The sequence below is a fragment of the Trematomus bernacchii genome, unplaced genomic scaffold (assembly GCF_902827165.1).
Source record: "Trematomus bernacchii unplaced genomic scaffold, fTreBer1.1, whole genome shotgun sequence".
Lineage (NCBI taxonomy): Eukaryota > Metazoa > Chordata > Actinopteri > Perciformes > Nototheniidae > Trematomus > Trematomus bernacchii.
This window is the reverse complement of record NW_022987973.1, coordinates 5,721,370-5,741,917: the sequence shown is the minus strand read 5'-3', so window position 1 is coordinate 5,741,917 and position 20,548 is coordinate 5,721,370. Positions and strand designations below refer to the sequence as shown.

The 20,548-nt window shown below is 38.8% G+C and overlaps 1 protein-coding gene across 1 annotated transcript; it reads right to left on the bottom strand.

Moving 5' to 3' along the window:
* Nucleotides 1-477: 477 nt before the first annotated feature.
* Nucleotides 478-16,213, bottom strand: syt9a (synaptotagmin IXa). The gene is made up of 7 exons (XM_034116169.1): nucleotides 15,820-16,213; nucleotides 10,094-10,589; nucleotides 9,122-9,677; nucleotides 3,722-3,842; nucleotides 3,451-3,622; nucleotides 3,209-3,338; nucleotides 478-1,357 (listed from the first exon to the last, which is right to left on the bottom strand). Exons 1-7 carry the CDS (start codon nucleotides 15,965-15,967, stop codon nucleotides 1,292-1,294), a joined length of 1,689 nt encoding a protein of 562 aa, XP_033972060.1. The 5' UTR covers nucleotides 15,968-16,213; the 3' UTR covers nucleotides 478-1,291.
* Nucleotides 16,214-20,548: the final 4,335 nt, after the last annotated feature.

Genomic DNA, 20,548 nt, shown 5'->3' with positions numbered 1-20,548 from the left:
TGAAAGGGCAATGAAAATGGCAAATGATTTGCAGTATTTTAAAGTCTCTTCCTTCTGGTTGTTTTGAAAATACAATTGTTCTAAGTATTGTGCTCTTTTGAGTTAAAAGCAACCATCAAACAGCATACATTACAATGTATGGCCTGAAGGATATAGTCTACGCATGTAATAATCTATAATAAGTGTAGTGTTGAAGAGAAAAGAGTACTATCAGGGGTATCTACTTCAGAAATGTCCTTCTCATTCAGACGCACCACTGGAGGCAGAAAGATAATATCAAACCTACATCAAATTATTTGCAAAAAAGAGCCACATGCTGTACCAACTCATTTGTTTCTAAGGGTTCATTTAACTCTTTATACAAAGGAAACTGTTGCCAATGTGGACTGTGATAAGGTATTTCCATGCTGTGTCGACAGGCATCATAATCTGCTCACACACTCTTTCTTGTCCATTCAAGAAATCCACTTGGCTGTATTTTGATGGATTGCACTTATGATCATTTTAATTTTCAACAGTTATAGAGTTGACATGTTACAAAATAAATAACAGCTTTTACAATATAAATCAAACTCTTGTCAGATTTACATTTTCATATTTTATTGTCTTACAGATTTTCTAGTTCTTCACCATGTCGGTCTACAGTGTTTTAATTTCATAAAAACTGAACTGGCAGAGATCAACAATGTTTTTTTTGTAATGGAATAATATTTATTGATAACATTTAACATATTTTCCTTACAGATACTTTGTCTAGAAATCAACCATCACTGCACATCAACCGACAGAACATCACATCGTATTCCCAAAAATAGAAACAGAAACAAACAAACGAGGAGAAGATATCCCACCAAACCATGACCTCATGCACCAATTCACCACCGAATTAATAAAACTATATGGCAGTTCAACTGGTTGTAAGTACATTGTGCAAGACTCACCTCATTAAAACAAGTAACACGACCATGTAAAAAACAGTAACTACTGTATAAACCCAGAAATAGCACAGACCTAAAATGTCTGTACATGCCTGTTTTTTCTCTTATGGAACATTATAGATAAATAAAAAAACATCCATCTGTGCGGTCATTCAACATGCAACTGGTCCAACTGAGCAGAGCTCAAGACAGTTTGTGTCTCTCTTTTCCACAGGAGCTTATCAATGTCTGCATTCTTCTTTTAGGACTATATGTGTGCAGCACTCTGCGGCACTCCTGTCCCAACGTATACAGACGAGGCTTCGGGTTAATTGGTGCTCTTGTGTGAAGTGTTGCTTCAGTGTTGCTCAAGGCTACAGAGAGGGAGGTGTCTTAAGAGAATTACAGGATCCTCCCTGGCTACCTGTGGTCCCCTGGTACTGCGAAGAAGAATCAAGCACAAACAATGTTAGAGTGTTGCGATGCATGGGTAAAAAACACAATCTCATAAAGCAGATGCACAGTCATATCAGCCAGAGCCAAATTCTTCATCATGGAATCTCCAAACAAATGTACTAACCACCTACTATGTTAGGAATTGGGCAGTAAAACAAACAAAGTCTCCTATTTAGTTTCATATTTATTGATGTATTCCCTTGTTTTTTAAATAGACTATGATATTGTCACTGATGTATTTGCAAAAAAAGATAAAAGCGGCTCACTTTGCAAAGAAATATCTAAATAGGATTTGAAAGCTATCGGCATGTAAGACTGCAGTGCTTTACAGTTTCGGAAGTGAAGTGAGGATGAGGGAGCTTTTGAAGATTTAACAGCTTTGACTTTTGACTTGGATAATAATACGTGGGCTTTCCAAAGGCCCTAATAAAGATTTCAAAGTACATACTCTAATAGCCCAAAAAGAAACATTACAAGCTCAATTTCCTGTTTTCTCTGGCTCTCTTTGTAATTTGCACGACACAGAGCCTTTGATGTGCAAACAATAAAGCCATTTCTCCAGGTTGAGTGCACAGTTCAAGGAAACCATCCTAGATACTATACTATATCTACTCTTTCATAAAATCAGTTTTATTGTCACTCCAGGCTCTCTGATTCATCTATTTTTCTTTGCAAATTTCATTACATATTTAAGTTGGCATTACTTGCCACATATCAAAACATGAACTGCCGAACAGCAGGCTTAAAGGATGATGTTGGGAAACCCTACAGGATATGCCTGTGGCTGAATCACATCAGACATGTATCTGTTGTGTCTAAATAACTCAAAGACTAGGGATATGTCTAGAGAAACAGTACATTACAAGTTTATTTGTTGGCTTAAAAATGTTCTTTTTTAAACGAAATACCCAGTTTAACACTATGTTCTGTGGCTGCATGTGGTGACTTATATAATATAATTTTGAGATCAGATACAAAAATACACCAGTCAACACACTGTGGATGTTTTGGACCCTGCCCATTTCTATTCACTGATGATTATTAAATGATGTATATAATGTTTCTGGGTTTTCAGCCTACTTTATCAACTGCTGAATAATACAATGGCTTCATAAAAGGCGGATTTTCTTTCCTTTTTTAATTTATTTCGATGTTCAGTAGCTTGCAGCCATATTCCTATTACCGCTGACCAAAAATCTTTTCACAGCCTCATTCTAACAACACACTTCTTTATCAGTGAATACTAATGAGTCCATTGCGCCTAATGACTGGGCAGTGAAAAGCCTAATCACTTATTCATTTACACTTTCTGCAGTTTTTCATATCAGCCTTGATGTAAAATATGTTGTGTTGCTCATACTTATTTATTTTTATATTAGACTTTGTTTTATAAATGTCAGTTGTACTTATTTGCCTTTAGTATCTTCTTTTTCCCTCACTTCACTACCATGAAATGTTCCAAACGTGCTGGCAACACATGTGATTTTCAAATATTCAGTTTAGCTTCTTCTGCTGAATTCCCATACTACTACTACTATTGTCTCTTGGAAAATCTACATTTTGCACACACTTTCTTTTTTTAAACAAAACCTGCAATAATTGAATTTGACTTGACCACACTTAGACACAGGTCAGAGGGTCTGTTGGTATTATATTATAACCTCCTACCAAATATCTAAATATATTATTTGGTAACAGCATGTTCCTGCCTGAGGTCTAATATCTATACGTAAGAGCATTTTTGACAGTCTAAGTAGCACATTATAATCAGCAAGAGCAAAGATGAGTCCCTGTGTATGCATGAAAACACAGCCTTGACTGTAAGGTTTCCTCACCTCAACAATGGGGTGCCAGTGGGCGACTGGTTTTCGGGGACATGTGAGCATTTCGCTCCAGTGGGCTCGACCGAGGTTGTCTGCATCGTTGCCAACTCGACAAATCCCAATGACCTCATTATGGCCAACACTGTAGGTGCAGGAGGGAAAGACAGGAAAAACATGCGATCACGAGTTACCATGTGTTTCAAAAAAACAAACGACATATATGACTTGTAAAAAGCCTCATAATGAGTACTTACCGGTCATAGTCCATGACTGCAATCGAAAGGCTGATCTGCTCTATATTTTCTGGAGGGACATCGAAGACAATGGCCTCATTATAGACTGGATTCAAAGTGTTCCTCTTTGTCGAAGTCTTCCTCTTCTTCAGTCTGCGACCTTCACACATTAGGGAAACCTTCACGTATGGATCTAGAAAGTGAGAGAAACAGATAGGGAAGACATTTGTTTTTTTGCAGGATAACAGTGAGAATCAGTGAGAATCAGTAGAAATGATCATATTTTAATTACCAGATGCACCAGTGATATCCATGGCTTTCAGATTGCGAGCCTTTATCATGGTAATGGTCAATCTCCCCGCCGTGGGCAAGTAACAGAGCGAAAACATCAGATCCCCGAGGTCCACATTATCCTGAAAGACAACACACAACACATTTACTCTACCATGAGCTTCATTTTTGATACTGATTCTATTGGTTTTATCAATATAAAAGCAATTAGACAGTCGCTCTTTAAATTATATTATTGTCGTTTTTTTTTCTAATTCCTTGCTCTTCGCCATTAGCCGAAGGTGAAGAATAATGGTATAGTCATCTGATGTTTGGGGACAGATTGGATCTCTCTATGCTCTCCTCACATTGTTCAAATAATAGCCACCCACTTTTCACCCGACATGGAGACTTCTGCTGAGCTGCAGAAAGGCAGAAGCTCACTTATCACTTGCTCTTAAAATAACTCTACCAAAGAAGTGAGAACCAGGAAAGCACACAAACGTGTCTGCTGAAGACAACTCCTACGGTTGAATCTCATGCGGATCTACAGATTTTAGGGGAATATTGGGTTGGTATTATATATCAGGTGTCATCTGATAATTAATTTCAGTGTAATCATTCTAGAAATGGAAGGTTATTGACTTGAATTAGTCTATTAACTTGAAACATGCAAAGTAACAATCTGTGGCATCACACTGCTGCTTGCAGCTTCTCCCTGGTGACAGATTTATGAAATATATCGGTAGATTAACGCCCGAAATTGTTACAAGAGATAGGTTTGATGGATATTAATGGCTTATGGCATTTCATTTGTGTTAGTGAAGTGTCTCACACACTTAGACATGATTGGGGTTATTGATCTTTGGTGATTATGCAAAAAACAATCATGAAAATAGTGATTCATCAAAATTGGTGTACTACTACATTTTTTTTTTTTTTTTTTAAACAAATAATACCCTTTGCACAGTATAAGATACACTGCAATAGTGCAAGAGCTTGAAGTTTGATTAAATTGTCATTACGTTATGAAAGTAGGTCAGGAAAAAAAAAAGTCAATGTCCTCTTATTTTTTCTTAAACTTTTTTCTCAGAGTTTTTTTTAGAATGGAAATCAGTCCTTTCAACGATACTGTATGTCAGCATAGCTACGCATACATGTCTCTCCTGTGATATGGTCCCTGTTTTATCTGTATTATCTTACTGTGTGTGTGAGTGAATATACACTATGAGGGTTAGAAGGAGGAAAGTGGGGGAGAACGGGAGATACAGTAGGGGAGAAAGTTAAATTGTTTAAAAGCTCCATCCTGAGACCTCAATAGCATGCATTTTAATTTGCATGATGTGTTAACTGCCTTCAGAAAATACATTGCACATCCCAGAAGGATGCTGTGGGCTTTACACGCTTCATGGTCCACGTTCTTTGTGCACATTGAGATACAGGTGGGAAGAGAGATTAGGCGTTCTATGAGCTCCAGAATCCCTCTTAGGCAACACACAGCTTTTAAGACACTGCAAGTCCCTGATAATCAGGCTATATCCCTCATTTTACAATTTGGCAATGCCGCAATTATATTTGTCATACCACATTCAAAGCCAAAATGATAATTAAAACTAAAGAAACCAGAAATAAGCCACATTAAATAGTAATACATTGTTAAGCTTTTGTTTATGTTGGCATTGTCCTTTTTTAAAGCAAAACACGTTTTCCATCAAGCTGTTTCCAAACAAGCCGAGTCTGGCAATGAAAAGAACCATATGGTCAATCTCAATATATGGGCAATACTGATATAATAATTATATCATTCCTATCAATAAAGTCAATTCATCTCTCTCTGAGTGTGACAAATTGTCCCTGCAATGAATGCGAAATGTCCTACTTCTGTACTGCTGTCCAAAGATGATTAGCAAAGCCTGGTTATGAGGATGTGTGTGTGTGTGTGTGTGTGTGTGTGTGTGTGTGTGTGTGTGTGTGTGTGTGTGTGTGTGTGTGTGTGTGTGTGTGTGTGTGTGTGTGTGTGTGTGTGTGTGTGTGTGTGTGTGTGTGTGTGTGTGTGTGTGTGTGTGTGTGTGTGTGTGTGTGTGTGTGTGTGTGTGTGCGCGTGCGTGCATGCGTGCGTATGTGTGCATGAGCCGAGTAGTGCGGAACTGATAAAAACCCTGAACAGTGTGAGAATGAAGCGCTCCAGATAATACTGTGAATCTCTGGTCCCCATCACCACCTGTCACATACCATTATATTCCAACCGTGTAACATTGATTAAAAATCAATAATAAAGGGCAGAAGGGCCAGCACGGCACTATAACATGCCCAGAGGTCGAGACTGTACACAACAAATATCAATATCTTTGTCAATATAAATACTCCCCTCAGGTTTATATCAAACACACTGACAGAACAAATAACTCCATGCCATTTGTTCAGCCTAGGTGTCCATTTCTCTGTGTGAGCCATTCCCCTTGTTCCTGACAGAGCATGGTTCAAGATTCTGACTTCCCCGCATGCAGACATGAGATAGCGGGCATCACCCTCCTTACGTAAGGGGACTGTTGTTTCTCTATTTTGCTTGGGGTTAAATAGATTGGAGAGGGCTCTTTACCTTTTGCAACTACAGTGCTGAGGCTGATGAAATATTCAAACACTTCTGCATGACCCTTTATGTGGCTATGAATCCGCCAAGCTGAAGTATGTTAGGGTACTTTCCGTTGTGAACTTATAGGGCTCATTGAGCTGACTCAAACTACAACATAATTTCAGCTGATTCAATTTACTGTAACCAGAAAATAAAATGTTGAACCCTTTTTAAAATGTTTTTTTCCCCAGGATCTTTATGCAGGTCCTTCTAAACTCTTTAGAGTTAGAACCTCTTCCCTTTTCTATGTTTACTGTAATGTGACTCCATAATGTCCATCAGCATCATGCCATATATCTTTAATAAGGGAATACAGTTTCAATCTACTATTTATGTTTTACAACTTATTTTTGTCACTTTTACGAACTCAAAACCCAGTTAGAGTTGTTTGATTCATGAAAGTGGGACACAGCTGCTGACTTTGTGGATGCCATATGTTTTGATAAAGCCGTATGTGGCTTAAATTGTTTAAAGGGCGGCCTACAATTACATATGAGTGCTGTCAGTGTGGTCAAGTGAAGATTGTATGATTATCATAAATACCAATGCCTTCATTTTGAAACAAAAGATTGCCATACAGTCTTTTAAGTATTGCTGCAGGTTTGCTTGTCTTTCTTAATGGCCCAAAATAAGGGTAATGTGTAGTCAAGTATATTTCCAGGGATGAGTTATTCTGGTGTATTCATGGTTAGCAGCAGTAAAGCCTGCAGTAAATCCTTAGTTTATGGTAACATGCTCTATCAGGTGAGCCCCTGGCGCACCCTGACATTATTTCTGCTCTTGTAAGCAAATATTTAATCATCTGGCAGGTTCCTACTCAACATTTTTTATTATTTATCTATAAAAATGAGATTGAACATTTAAAAAAATGTTCTCTTCTACACTTCAGAGATTACGTGAGAGAACAAAGAAGAGAAACCTGTTAACAAGTTTCAGTGTTTTAACAGGTTTCTTTTCCAAGCTAAGCTGCACACATCCCTTTACTATGGAGGCTATATTTAGCCATGATTGACAGGAGGACCAGTACGGCACACACATCCAGGTACTGCAGTATAAAGCTTATTACACTGAAATGGCTGCAGTGCAGACCGTTCATTTGCATACACAGCGAGAGACAGAGCAGCAGGAAACAAACTTTGATAGCTGCAGAACTATAGGATGCTTTGCTTATGAGATACACAAGAGACAGATACACACAGCTTGTCAGTCATATACTCCATGCTGCGTGATATACTGTCCAACTGACTCAGTGTTTGCTGAATTGGCAAGTAGCTTACATTACATTTAAGCAATATTAATAATAATAATGATAAAAAGTGATGACTTACTTAGTATATCATAATATGGGTTGTCTTTTCTAGGCCTAGAATAGTGGTTATATACTGTATGTTATATTAGCCTTATACCCACAAAATATCTTTCGAAACGCTTTAACATTTCTAAAAATAGATCCAACAGTGCAAAGAGCCAGATCGGTCAGACAGGTTGTAAAGGAATCCAAATGTTAGTAAAATAAAGAAAGAGAAAACAAAGGGGATTTATGATACAAACATTAAATGATGAATATTGATCCAAATATTCATTACATTTAACAAACTAAACTACTGTGTGTGTTCCCCTGGTGGGTCTGCTTTAAGCGTAGCCACCATGTTTCAACTGCGATCTGAGCAATTACTTTGGAAAGTAATCTTATCCAAACAGATTTCACCAAGGGACAGAGCAAAGCAAATGTAACCCACCACATCACCTGCACCTCATTGATCCTGCTGCACTGACCTTAGGATGAAATGAATTGTCTGCATGAATCAATGGCTTCAGTCTTATAAATGCCACTTAAGCATGCCATGAAGAAAGGGATCAATTGCAATCTGGATAAGCTCCCACACTGAGATGCCTGTCAATAAAGCAATCACTGGAAGTATATACCCATAAATATCAACACATATTGTCAATTACTTGATAGATTTGTCAGATAAATTCCAGCTGTACAAGGCATCAAAAACAGGAAACTGTCAAAATCATAAAGTTAAAATCTTGTTTAAAATATCTTTTAGACACACACACTCAATATTGAAACGATAGGATATATTTTGTGTACAATCTGCTTCCCTAACACACACACACACACACACACACACACACACACACACACACACACACACACACACACACACCCCACTGTATCAACTGGCTGTCATTTGTACAGTAAAAATAGCAGGTACAATATGATTCTAAAAAAACTCAAATACCTGTTACTGTAAAGTTTCATTATTTTTGAATCACTGCTTCCCACAATTTGATGTACATTTTGTAGATAAATCAAATGTATAAAAGTGATGATATATCAACACAGATGCTTGAGATGTATTGTTTGGAGTGGCTGGTCTTAAAAAACTGCATTTGGAACTTTTCGTTGGTATTGAACAGATTGAGCAGGCTTTACTCACTGCAACAAGACTCTCACCAGCAGGGTGAAAAAAGAAGTGCTCTTCTTTAAAGTGAGGCATATTGATGTTGTCTACCAACTCCTTATTCTCTGATTTATTCAGTTCAGTGTGTTTAAATAGGCATTCAACTTTATTTGATATTACTTTTATTTGATATACTGTCAGTCTGAGATGCACTGTGCTCGCGAAAATGTGAGCTCAATATGTAGCTCTTTATAAAAATTGCAACATCTGTCAGACTTCTTAAAACATCTCTTACCTTTTGCGTAATAATAATAAGTGAAATATAACATGGTATATCTAATTGAGCATGACATCATTTTGATTGTAAGTGCTGACTCACCGTTGAGACGTACTGGATCTCCCGACAGAGTTTCGTCTCCCTGGGAAAATCTTCCAGATCCAGGAAGTTGTCCACGACCACTTGGCCAATAATGTCATGGCGTGAAAAACGGTCGAAATCATAGACACTGAAGTGCAGCTTACGTTCAGGAAGCTCAGAGTATTCCACGGGGAACAGGAAGACCTCATCAAACACGGGGTTGAGGGTCTTGCGGTGAACCTTGGTCTGGTGCTTGGTCTGACGGTCGGGGAGCAGGTAGATCTTAACGTAAGGGTCAGAGGTTCCAGAGAAGTCCTTGGCTGGGAGGTCCTCTGCTTTGTGGATCTTAACTATTAACTGTTCCAGGTCGCAGTCAAATTTGAGGATAAAGCAGAGGCGTCCACAGCCCCCGCCTCTGCGACTGCCTTCGTCTCCTTCCAGGGAGCGCTGTTTGTAGAGCTCAGGTTTGAGGCGACCGAGGCCCAGCCCCATTCCAGTGATGGAGTCCTGCCTTTGGAACTGGGCCACATTGAAGTCTGGGTTGGATAGGTTCATATGCCGGCGAATGGTCCCTTGTCTGTGGGCAGATGAAAACAATAAACATCACCATAAAACTCCAATGGACTGTAACAGAAAAGGCATGAAGGCATTTACGTCAGTACTGGATGTTTCTGCACCTCACAATTTCCAATCAGTGCTAATGTTGCATGCAAATACAGGAAGTTGTGTGCTCTTGATGTAAAATTGGAGAAAGCTGTGTGAAGTGTAACTAGCTTTAATGCTGGAAGCCAGGGTTTACATTCTGCCAAAGGCCTGGAATTCACCTCTGCTTTGTAATTGACCTAAACTCAGTGTTTAAGTGGCCTTACCTTAACCGCCAATATTGTATTTTTGAAATTGTCCCAATGTTGATTTCTTTTTGTCTGGCAATGGTGTTGAGAGCCATAAGCAATGATCAGTTCAAACCTAAATGAATGTAAGAGCTATACTGACCCAATTTCAGACATGAGGGGACCAGTGGGCGGGGGTTCAGTTATCTGTCTCTGCATACGAGGGTTGGTGTGAACCCCATTTTGCCGGCTTTTATTCTCGGCGTCCAGTGGGATGTCTGGAGATGTGTGACTGATCTTCATAGCTGCCTCTGGTGTGGCAATGACCACAGGTGGTGGGGATACGGGAGTCACTGGAGCCTCCACTGATACCACTGACGCCACAGGAGTAGGCTCTCTGACGATGGGGCAGATAGACGACTCACGGCGGTTGTGTGGAGGGGGGTCCACAGCAGAGTAAACTGGATGCCTTGGAGCGAGCTGGGAGGGTATTGGGCTCATGGTGGGGTTGATGTGCCCATGGGCCTCCTTGGTGGTGGGAGAGAGCACACGCTCCCTCCATGGTATCCAGCAGAGCTTCCAGGAGACAAACAGAGAGACCCCAAAAAGGGCCAAGCCACAGGCAGTCACCACCAGTGACAGCAGACTCACCGATATATCTGAAAAGATTAAAGAGACTGGAAATAAAGATCTGACAGTAAATTCAGTGTTGGCTGGTAAACTATTCACCTGTGGTGGAACATTAGTATTTTTCTTTTTGCAAAACGTGCTTCTTACCACTTTGTAACAAAAAACACTTTATTTCTCTCTGTGTTTTTGTACCAGCAGACTTTCAGTGTGGTTTTCTCCTCTTCTTTCCTTTCTTGTGACAGCATTCTCCACAAGAGTAATTAGGATTAGCTACATTTATTTAATTATCACTGGAGCCTCATATCTAAGTCCCAAGTGGATTGGGCCCAATGCTGTAATTTCCTTTGCTGATAACAGAAGAGGGATAGTGTGATGAAACAAAGGCAGCAGGAAAGGCCTGTTCAGACAATCTTATTGTACTTTAATTCTGTAGTGGAGCAGTGATTTTATGTTTGCAACAGTTTGGGAAAGGGGAGATTAAAGGTACTGAGGTTAAACCCGTTTTAAATGGAGTTTATAGTAACAACTTCTACTTGTAAACTAAATCAACAATGCATGAAAAAAGGTCAGCTTGTAGGAGTTGAAGTGTGAACCAACAGTACCAAGGGGTTTCTGAATTATCTCTGCTTTTGAAATAATAATAATTTGAACGAAAAATCGTAGAAACTGAAACACAAAAGTGTTGAGGTTAAGTATATGACTCTTTTGCATGAATATCATAAGTAGTCTGAACTTGTTTGTATCAAAGGAACTTATATCATCATGGAAAATAGAGGGAATACTTGATTAACCTTTAACCACTGCTGTACAAATTTGGTTTTATGTTTTAAAACCAAATATGTACGGTAGGAAAGTATAATAAGCCTCACCACTGAGAGATGAATTATACCTCTTCCTTTTTACTTTTCTGAAAAATTGCATCAGGATTTTAAAGATTGTTTGTTGCAGTTCATATTTTATACTTATTAACGTGTGGTTTCATCTCAAGCAATGGACCAGAAAGCAGCCCACACACATCTGAAGAGTTAAGATCAGCATGTACTGTCTCATTATGAAAAGGTGGGAGTGCATTTCTGAGATTAGCTTTTCAAGTTTATCTCACAATGTGCAATTATCAAAAGCATAGGTTCTCTACAGTATGCTGTGCCCCCTTAATCTCTTTGCTCCAATGCATGTTTAACGTTTTTATGAGGTAAAAAATGATAAAGTGCTTATTACTGTAATCACTCAACACAAGATAACATTAGAACTGAATTGAAATTCACATCATGACAAACTGTTATATTTAATTCTTCATATGAGCAATATGGCGTGATCACATGGCATCTTTATTCAACTACCGGTATATTCAACAGTGCCTTTCACTTACATAAAAAAATCAACTGAAAGTTTATTTGCAATTAAAGATAATGATAGTGTGGTAAAATAATACCTAGTATCCTATTCAGAGTTCTAGAAAGCTTAATTAACCCACTGGGCATGTGAGTACAGTTGTAAAATACACATGTCCTAATACAATTCCCCTTAACATTTTCTTAAATCAGATGTATTTCTAACGTTGACTTTAATAGCCTCACATCAGCATTCCAATTCATAGTCAATACCATCAACTACAGGTTATAGTAGATGTTCATCGTTTTTTAATGTTCTCTTTATCATTTTTGACCAAAGTTCGGGGTGTGCATTGCTAAGTAAGGCATCACTGTTACATTTTGAAGTAGTTTCATGTGATTGTTAAAAGTAAAAAAAAAATATGTTGTTGCTTGTGTTACTTATTGATATATTTTCCTATGATGCTAACCAATACTGAATATTATGTGCAGAATTGAACTGTTGCTGGATAAATTAGTTGAGGAAAAACATTATACTGTAGGTGATGGTACATCCTATTCACCTTCCTATCCTAAGCCCATCCAGCAATGGTGAATTCATTGATTGCATTGCACCGAATAACCTCATTTATCACGTTAGTGCTGTAGTGTATGTGTAATTAATTCAAGACATTTTCAGAAAATGTGTTTATACTACACGTCTCTGTGTCTGGTACTGAGATGATGATCTTACATCCCTGCTTAGCCACTGTAATGTTTACTCTAATGTACTGTATTGAACTGTCTACATGGCTTCTGCTCAGTGTGCTATGTTTAAAATAGCATCAAGTCTGCTGTATCAACCATGTCTATTATTGTCTAAGCCTCGATCTGTGCGAGGGCAGCGATACAGACTTACGTCCAGTTTATGTGCTGACAGTGCAACAGTTGCCTTCAGCAAAAACAAACTAATGTTTTGGTAATGCTGATGTTGATGAAGATTTTTATTTTTAAGTGTTTAGATTATTACATTTCAATTTAGAGACACTAATAAATGCTTTTCCTGGGTGGCTAGACAAAATTGTTAAGCACAGCTTGTTGCTTTATTAGGCAAACAACTCAATTTCAAAAGAAATGCATGCTTATATGATGATAACAAACATTATGATAATATCAAACAAAGCAGTGCTCTTATCATATACCAGAATAGAGATTTCATGTTGACATATTTTTCATATTAGCCGACAAACTTGCCATGCATATGTTTTTTAACTAGCTGACTTGATGAAGAGCTTGGACAAAGCAATTTGTGAAAAGGTTTCTACAGACATTGACTTTTTCTCTTTGTTTCCTATCATAGTTCTGCTCTCTATTTCAATAGAAAATCATCTGTATTGAGGTTTGAATTATGCAGTTGAGTATTAAGACATTTCTAATAAATCCAATTTTCTTCTTACAGAGCAACAGAAGTGAGAAAAACATGTGTTTTTAAAAGAGTAACCAAAATCACAGAACATCTTGAAACTGAATCACGTATGGCAAGCTGTGCTAAACATCTGATGTAGAGCTAACACCTAATATTAAACATAATGCTAAGGAATGCAGTAAAACATAAATTGCACATTAGTTCAAAGTAAACAAGGCAATATGTCACACCACATTTAAAGAAGTATGATTTAAATGACAACCAATCTCAAAAGCCTTTGACAGTACTAGTTGTGCATTACCTTTCTTCAAACTCCAACAGCACAGCCTAATACAGGATGGATCTGTGTGTGTGGGTGCTGTCATAAAACCTCCCACGGGATCTCGGGCGAACTGTACTTTCTGTGCTCTGAGATTCTGTGAATACCAGAGTATGTGTGATTTGGTAGACTAATGTGGAGAAAATGAGGGACTTGCAATCCGAGGACAGTGAGCCCACAGTCAGCTTGGCAGGCCGCCCGCATTGCTGCCTGGTGCAGAATCTGTAGACATCTGGAAGAATTCAGAAACTGCCTTGGAACAAATGGGGTGGACCAATTTTAGAGCATGGGACTATAAGGTGCAATCGTGTAGGAGGAGAGCAAGTGCTGAAAAAGCAGTATATGAACCTTTACCTCCTGAGTTGCTATGCCTTCAACATACCTCTCTGTGGGTGAAAAGGGTATGTGAAACATAGTATACTGCACATGTGAGTGGTTCTAATTGGTTGTCTTAAAGGCCCTGACAACTGCTGGTTTCTAGCCTCACAGAATGTTAACTATATTGACCTGATTTTATATCTCTAACTAATTAGTTGAATACAATTAAAAGTAGCAATGCTGTGGAACCTGCTCCAGCAGCCATTGCTTAATGTTGTGCACAATTGCTTTCTTGACAAGTCTTAAATAAAACTATACCCCCCTTATGTCTGTACGAATAGCCAGCTTATATAAGCTTAGCCTAAAGACTAGAAGAGGGAAACAGCTAACTTGGCTCTGTCCGATGGTAAGAAAAGTCAACCTGAGCAGATCTTTAACTCTTTAAATGACACATTACATCTCATTTGTGTAAACCAAAGTTTAAAGTTAAAAAAATGCAAGTTGTGGTTTAACTAAGGTTGTGTGCTGGGCTTTCATCATATAGAGGACAGCAAGATGCCCACTGACAATATTACATATTCTTTTGGGTTTAATTATCTTGATCAACAGCCTTTTACTGTCATGAGGCGCCAATGTTTGTCAGGAAATATTGGAGCTTTCAGAAAAATCTAAATCTCCCTGTTGTGTGAACATGAAAACCATTTATAACTCAGAAAATGGAAATTGCGGTAACTCTGATGTGACATGAACACAGTCTAAATATTGGCAAGTAACAGATACTTTATGGAGTCTTGTCATCACTGTGAGGTTGCCAGGCAACCGGCAGAGATTCCAGGAAGTTTGGCCAAGAAATAATCCTTACAAAAAAACTGTAAAACCCAAACTTGTAATTTTTTTCATGGGTTCCAGTCTGTAAGCTTAGCTAAGCTTTGCGGCAACTGGCTCCAGCTTCGTTTTTAATGGACGTAAAGATATGAGAGTCATATTGATCTTCTAATCCAACTCCTTATAATACAGTAGCATATTATAACCATATTTAAAACCTAGACAATAGTTTTGATCACCTTTTGAAAAAAGGAAAGATATATATATATGTTGATCTGAACACTATGTGTATCAAGTACAAAGGATTTACAAAGGGCTTTCATGTGGGGAAGAATTATTAATGATAATTCAAACTAATGGAAGCTTAATGGATGGGGTAGGTAAGGGGTAGCAGTTACAGCTTTCACGCTCCTTCACATTATCTCATCAATATGTTCCAACACACACACACGCACACACACACACACACACACACACACACACACACACACACTCACGCTGACACGATCGCACATGCAGGCATGCCATTCCGATGATGATGATTGTTAGCCTATGTGTTGGTAACGATGAAATGTGACTCGGTGGTCACGTTAATTCTTCATATGAGACTATTATGGATTGGGTTTCCAAAATCGAAGTCATTATCTGATATAAAGATATATTATGAGTCCATTGCATTCATACAGTTTAGGTTTCACATTGCCATATGCTCATTGTAAGACTACAATTGTAATATGTGGTAAACTTCAAAGAAGTACGATATGGCAAATGCCACTCTACTGGCGAGCGCAGGTTCACGCGCAACTCCGGGGAGGAGGATATAGCCTACCGTCTATGCAGTGATCATTCTGTGACTACAAGAAAGCCTCTCACTGCCGGCATTGTACACATGTGTCAAATATGAAAGATGTCTCATATCGCATCTCCAAACACTGAGTATTGGTTGTGAAAGTCCTCTTACCAATAGCTTTGTGCACAGTGTATAATGAAGAAAGTCACGTTTGTTCAATTCACTACAATTGAATGCAACCATTGAATGAAGCGTGCAAATGATGCCTCACCTGAATCCGAATAGCGTGGCCTGGCGAGGTCTCGGAAATAGTAGATAAAATCCAAGCAGTAATCGTTCTGCACTTCCCCCTTCGAGCAAAGATCGGACAGGAGTTCAAGTGCCTTTTGACAAATCTCGTCATCTCTGTCTCCAGGCATTTCCCACCAGCATCCTTATAAATGGAGGGTCTCTTGAGCACCACCACCACTATACTCCCGCCTGACTATTCCACGCTCCTCAGCACAGCTTCTGGAGTCAACCACGCATCCAACGGCACGCCTACCTGCACGATGGAGTCCACGGAGACGCTCTGTATTAGAGAGAATTAAAAAAACACTAGTCCAAGTGGTCCAAAAATCAGAAAGCGTTTCCTACATGAGGAGCAAAAATAGTTTTGGTGTGAATCAAACTGTCCCCTCCTCACACAGTACTGCTCTGGTTAAAAGACACCGGTTGAATCCACACATTGCCACTGCGGCGGCGCGCGCTGCCAAGAGTGCTGAAATGTGCGCGCGCGTCACAGAGACGGACTCTCTTTCAGTGAACCTTTGCAGCACGCGGTCCGTTGTCTTCTAATGACTTTACGCCTTCAAACAGTTAAGGCTATGAAAAAGTTGTTTTACTATAGGGAGAAATAGCTGGATTTGAGAGAGCCACTACCTGTAGCAAAGCCCATCACTTCTCCGCTGGATGACGGACCTGGTGTGGTTTTACGTGCCTGCACGTGGCCAATCAGGAGATGACATGATTTTTTTTCGCTCGTTTAATAATTTTAAAAACTTTGCGGAATAAGAGAGATATCACTCAAAAGCCGCACATATAACATTTATTATGCAAGTTAATGGACTGAAAGTAACCACATTATTAAAACCAGTGAATGGCTGTCAAATACTTTTTTCAGTAAGCTCTTCACATCGTGGTCCTGCCAAGACAACCGCAGCTATGGGTTCATTTGCACTGACATCCATGATTTGTCTTGCCATACCTTGAACTAATTATAATGAGAGCGAGAGAGACATAGAGAGAGACAGAGGGAGAGACAGAGAGAGAGACAGATGGAGAGAGAGAGACAGATGGAGAGAGAGACAGAGGCCAGCAAACCTGGCTGGCTGTGATTTCTTGTATTGTTTCTAATCGTTTCTGGATTGCCTGAAGCAGCATTACAATTAACATCCCCATATATTTCTCATGGGACAATTCATGTCAATATTTCAGAGTTTGGTGGCATCACTCCTGTTCTGCATCTACTCAACCGATTTTTAAGTCATAAAAGACACACAGTCAATTTCACCAATCCAGAGTTCATTTTAGTGATTGACAAGCCCAGTGATTAAGACATATACTCTATATTCAGGGTGCATACCATTTCATTTGAGTGGAACAAGTAATAACTTGAGCAAACAACACGCCATAAGTGAATCGATGCAGTCTGAGACAAGCACCATAAAGACTGTAGGCTTTATTATCCACTGAGATATAATCTTTTGTAAAGTATGAAATGGTTCTTTGATGTATAGAAAGAGGTTACTGGAAGAAAGAGGATGCCAAGAGGGTACAGAACATCCTGTAGATACTTTTTATTATAATATTAGAGCTTTAGAACGTCCCACATTGTATAATTAAAATGGGGAAATAAATACAGATACTAAATGAAAGGGGAGAGGGGATAAGAAATATGAAATTGGAATGCTTTGTTGGTGATTTTCTTGCTTGTTCCACCAACAAAAAGCCCAGCAGTCATCTCCCATCAAAGATAAACACTTCTTCTAATGAGCTGTGCATTTATCTCGTGCTCTGCTGTCTTACAGATGGCTTATTGTGCACTCCTACCTTGTAATAATGAGAGCCTATAGCTGGCAACTAAAAAGACTTTAACTTTGCACAAAAGAGCATGCATGTGTTAAGCATGCTAAAATCCATGTTCTCTATGAATAGTTATGGAGGTGGGAATGTTGTGAGTGGAGAGACAAGAAGGTGATGTTGGTTAGGATGGCAGTAATTGTTTGTGTTTTTCCATTAAAAAAATCTTCACACAGCAGTGTCGGCTTTCTTGTTGTCAATAGCAACTGTATAAGACAGAAAGCACTCTTCGCCCAATTTCTTCTCTTTATCTCTCATTCTGTCTTCCTCTCTCCTCCATGCCAATTTTGCCCCAGATTTTTCTACTCAAGCTCCTCATGATTTTTATTGTAATATTATTTTCCCTTGACCCTCCTTTCTGTCTTCTTTCCCTGCTTCGCACGTCCCTAATTTTTTTCTATAATCAATAACTCTCCCCTTCTCTTCATGATTACCAGCTGATGGCACAACAGATCAACTTCATTAGGGCAGTGCCCTTAAGGTGAAATAAGGTCCATATGAACAATGGTACTGCATAGACTGGATTTAGATGAGCTCTTAACCAGCTTAGTGTTGTCTGCCACTTCTCCTCGCTCTGGTTAATTGGGATGAGTATGGTGATCCTAATGAGCTATAGGAGAATTGAGAATTTCCTTTATGAATTTCTATCAGACACAAAATCATTCATTCTGGAGTTACAATAGTTTATTTCCAATCTACAGCCAATAAATGCAACCATCCTTACATTTAGGAGACCGTGACTTCCTTCTCTCTTGGGATGAGAAGTGACTCAGTCCTGGCTGAAATAAACAAAAATTGCATAGCCATCATCGAAGTAGTCATGCAGACATGCAGACATTTTTAATACGTTTCAGAGGGAGAGAAACATAGACTGAGTGACATCCACATTTGGAGGGAAAACCATGAGACATGATTACATCAGCAAGAGATTATGTGTATGGGGAGAGAAGGGGGGTTCCTCCACTGAACTATGTGGGACACCAGTGTATGAGGCTGCCAACAGTGTTTCATTCTCACTTGTCAGAAGCAGCGATGATAGAGAAGTGAAACCATTGATACCCATTTCTGCTCGCACAAAGAGCAGAATCTGATTGTTCAGTTTGCCAAAGGCTGCAGTGATATCAGCCAGTATCAGGACTCAAAACAGACCAACTGTTCTGGGAGATGAAAGACCCTCTGCTCAAAGACTCAAGTGTGTACACAAATATGTGATGCACATGACAAAGCATGCAGTTTGTTATGTAGTAACACCCAAAAATCTTTTTTTGTAAAAATTCAGTTGTTTTACCTCCACCAACATTTGGTTGAGTTCAGTGTTGTACAGAAACCGAAAAACTAACATTGTAAAATAAAAATATATTTATACAGCTCGGAGTTTACATTTTACTTAACACAACACTTACACACAACATTTAAATATACTTTGGTGACCTCTTTTTCATTTGTTATATGTGTCTTTATGAATGAAAATGGGACAGTTCCTTTGGCTTATCATTATAAATTCCGATTGAATTCCTATGGGGGATGACCAACTGTAATGACATGTATTTTTTTGTATGGGTCTTGTTGTTTTTTTCATGCTTTCTGTTGTCACCGAAATGGTAGGCGTTTCTGTCTGGCTTTGCTGTTTTGAGCAGATAATCTCAATACAAAAAACTTGCCTTTGCTGCTGCAGAAATCAATTAATTTGTTACAGGGCTTTGGTGCTTTGGTGTAAATGATCTCTTAACATGTGTTTCACACTGAGTAAATCCTGGACATTGAGATATCAAAGATGTTCACTCTGGTTTCAATATGTTCAACACAGAGTGGATCATCAACAATTGTATTTGGTAGTTAATCAGAGAATGTGTGAGTATTAATCATTTTAGTATAGAAAGATGAACAGCCTCTAAATGTGACGAATACCGGCTCACAATAGTGAAAGGCATTGAAATGTTTTTCCAAATGGTCTTTTTAAGTGCAGACATAAGCGGAAGAATAGGAAGCACTGCTTTGACAAATGGATCCATCAGCCACAGGCAGACGATAACAGTACATATGTGACTCGAGTCTTCAAGAGATTCATTACTTGCTATTTTCCACAAAATCTCACATCTGCTGCCCAAGCCTCTCAGCATTCTTTGATTTAAACAAACTGTGGTTCGTCTAGGAGCTGTGTAGAGAAGAAGAGGAGGATGGGTTGGAATTTTGTCTCATCTCAATTGCTCTTTCTCTGCCTCTACTTCCCTCGTTGGCTAAAAAGAGGCCTTCAGGGTTTGAACAACGGGTCTCAAAAAACAAAAGGCACAGAGGCATAGCCAATTCAAGATATTTTGGTATGTGTGTGTGAGAGACAGTGGGAAAGATTGCGCTGTGTATATGAAGAACAGAGTAATGTAGGGTGTTAGTTTGTGGGGGGAGGGGATAAGAAGGAAAGACTGTAAGAGGGAAAAAAATACACTTAGGAATACACTGAGACATATTCACAATATAGCCAACAGATGTTTCCCATGTTAGGATGTAGGCCATACGTTCATCATCCGCACTGCTCCAACAGTATTCAAGAACTACAAATGTTACATTTTAATACCCTTGGTATGAAAACATCTTGGTAGTATGCAGTTTACAAGTCTTGGAGAAAATACTACATTTCACAAAGTGTCTTTAATTTAATGTTTCTGCAAATGTTACAGAAATCAACAAATAGGCAATTATTTCAATATTGAAACATATTGAAATCCAAATCTGGAAAAAGAGGTGCATCATGATCCTATTAAATACGTCAGCTTACTGGTTACAGTATACTATACATCCTCGATCTTTTAGTAGTTGAACTCATTAGAAGACATGTCTAGCTTTACACCTGGTTGTAAATATATCATTAAGGCGGACCTCAA

What these genes read in the sequence shown, in the direction of transcription:
- syt9a (XM_034116169.1), bottom strand. Translation starts at nt 15,967, where the DNA reads ATGCCTGGAGACAGAGATGACGAGATTTGTCAAAAGGCACTTGAACTC. An exon ending in GCCACGCTATTCGGATTCAG is followed by an intron (nt 10,590 to 15,819) that starts GTGAGGCATCAT and finishes TAATCTTTTCAG; the next exon opens with ATATATCGGTGAGTCTGCTG. An exon ending in CCCCTCATGTCTGAAATTGG is followed by an intron (nt 9,678 to 10,093) that starts GTCAGTATAGCT and finishes ATCTGCCCACAG; the next exon opens with ACAAGGGACCATTCGCCGGC.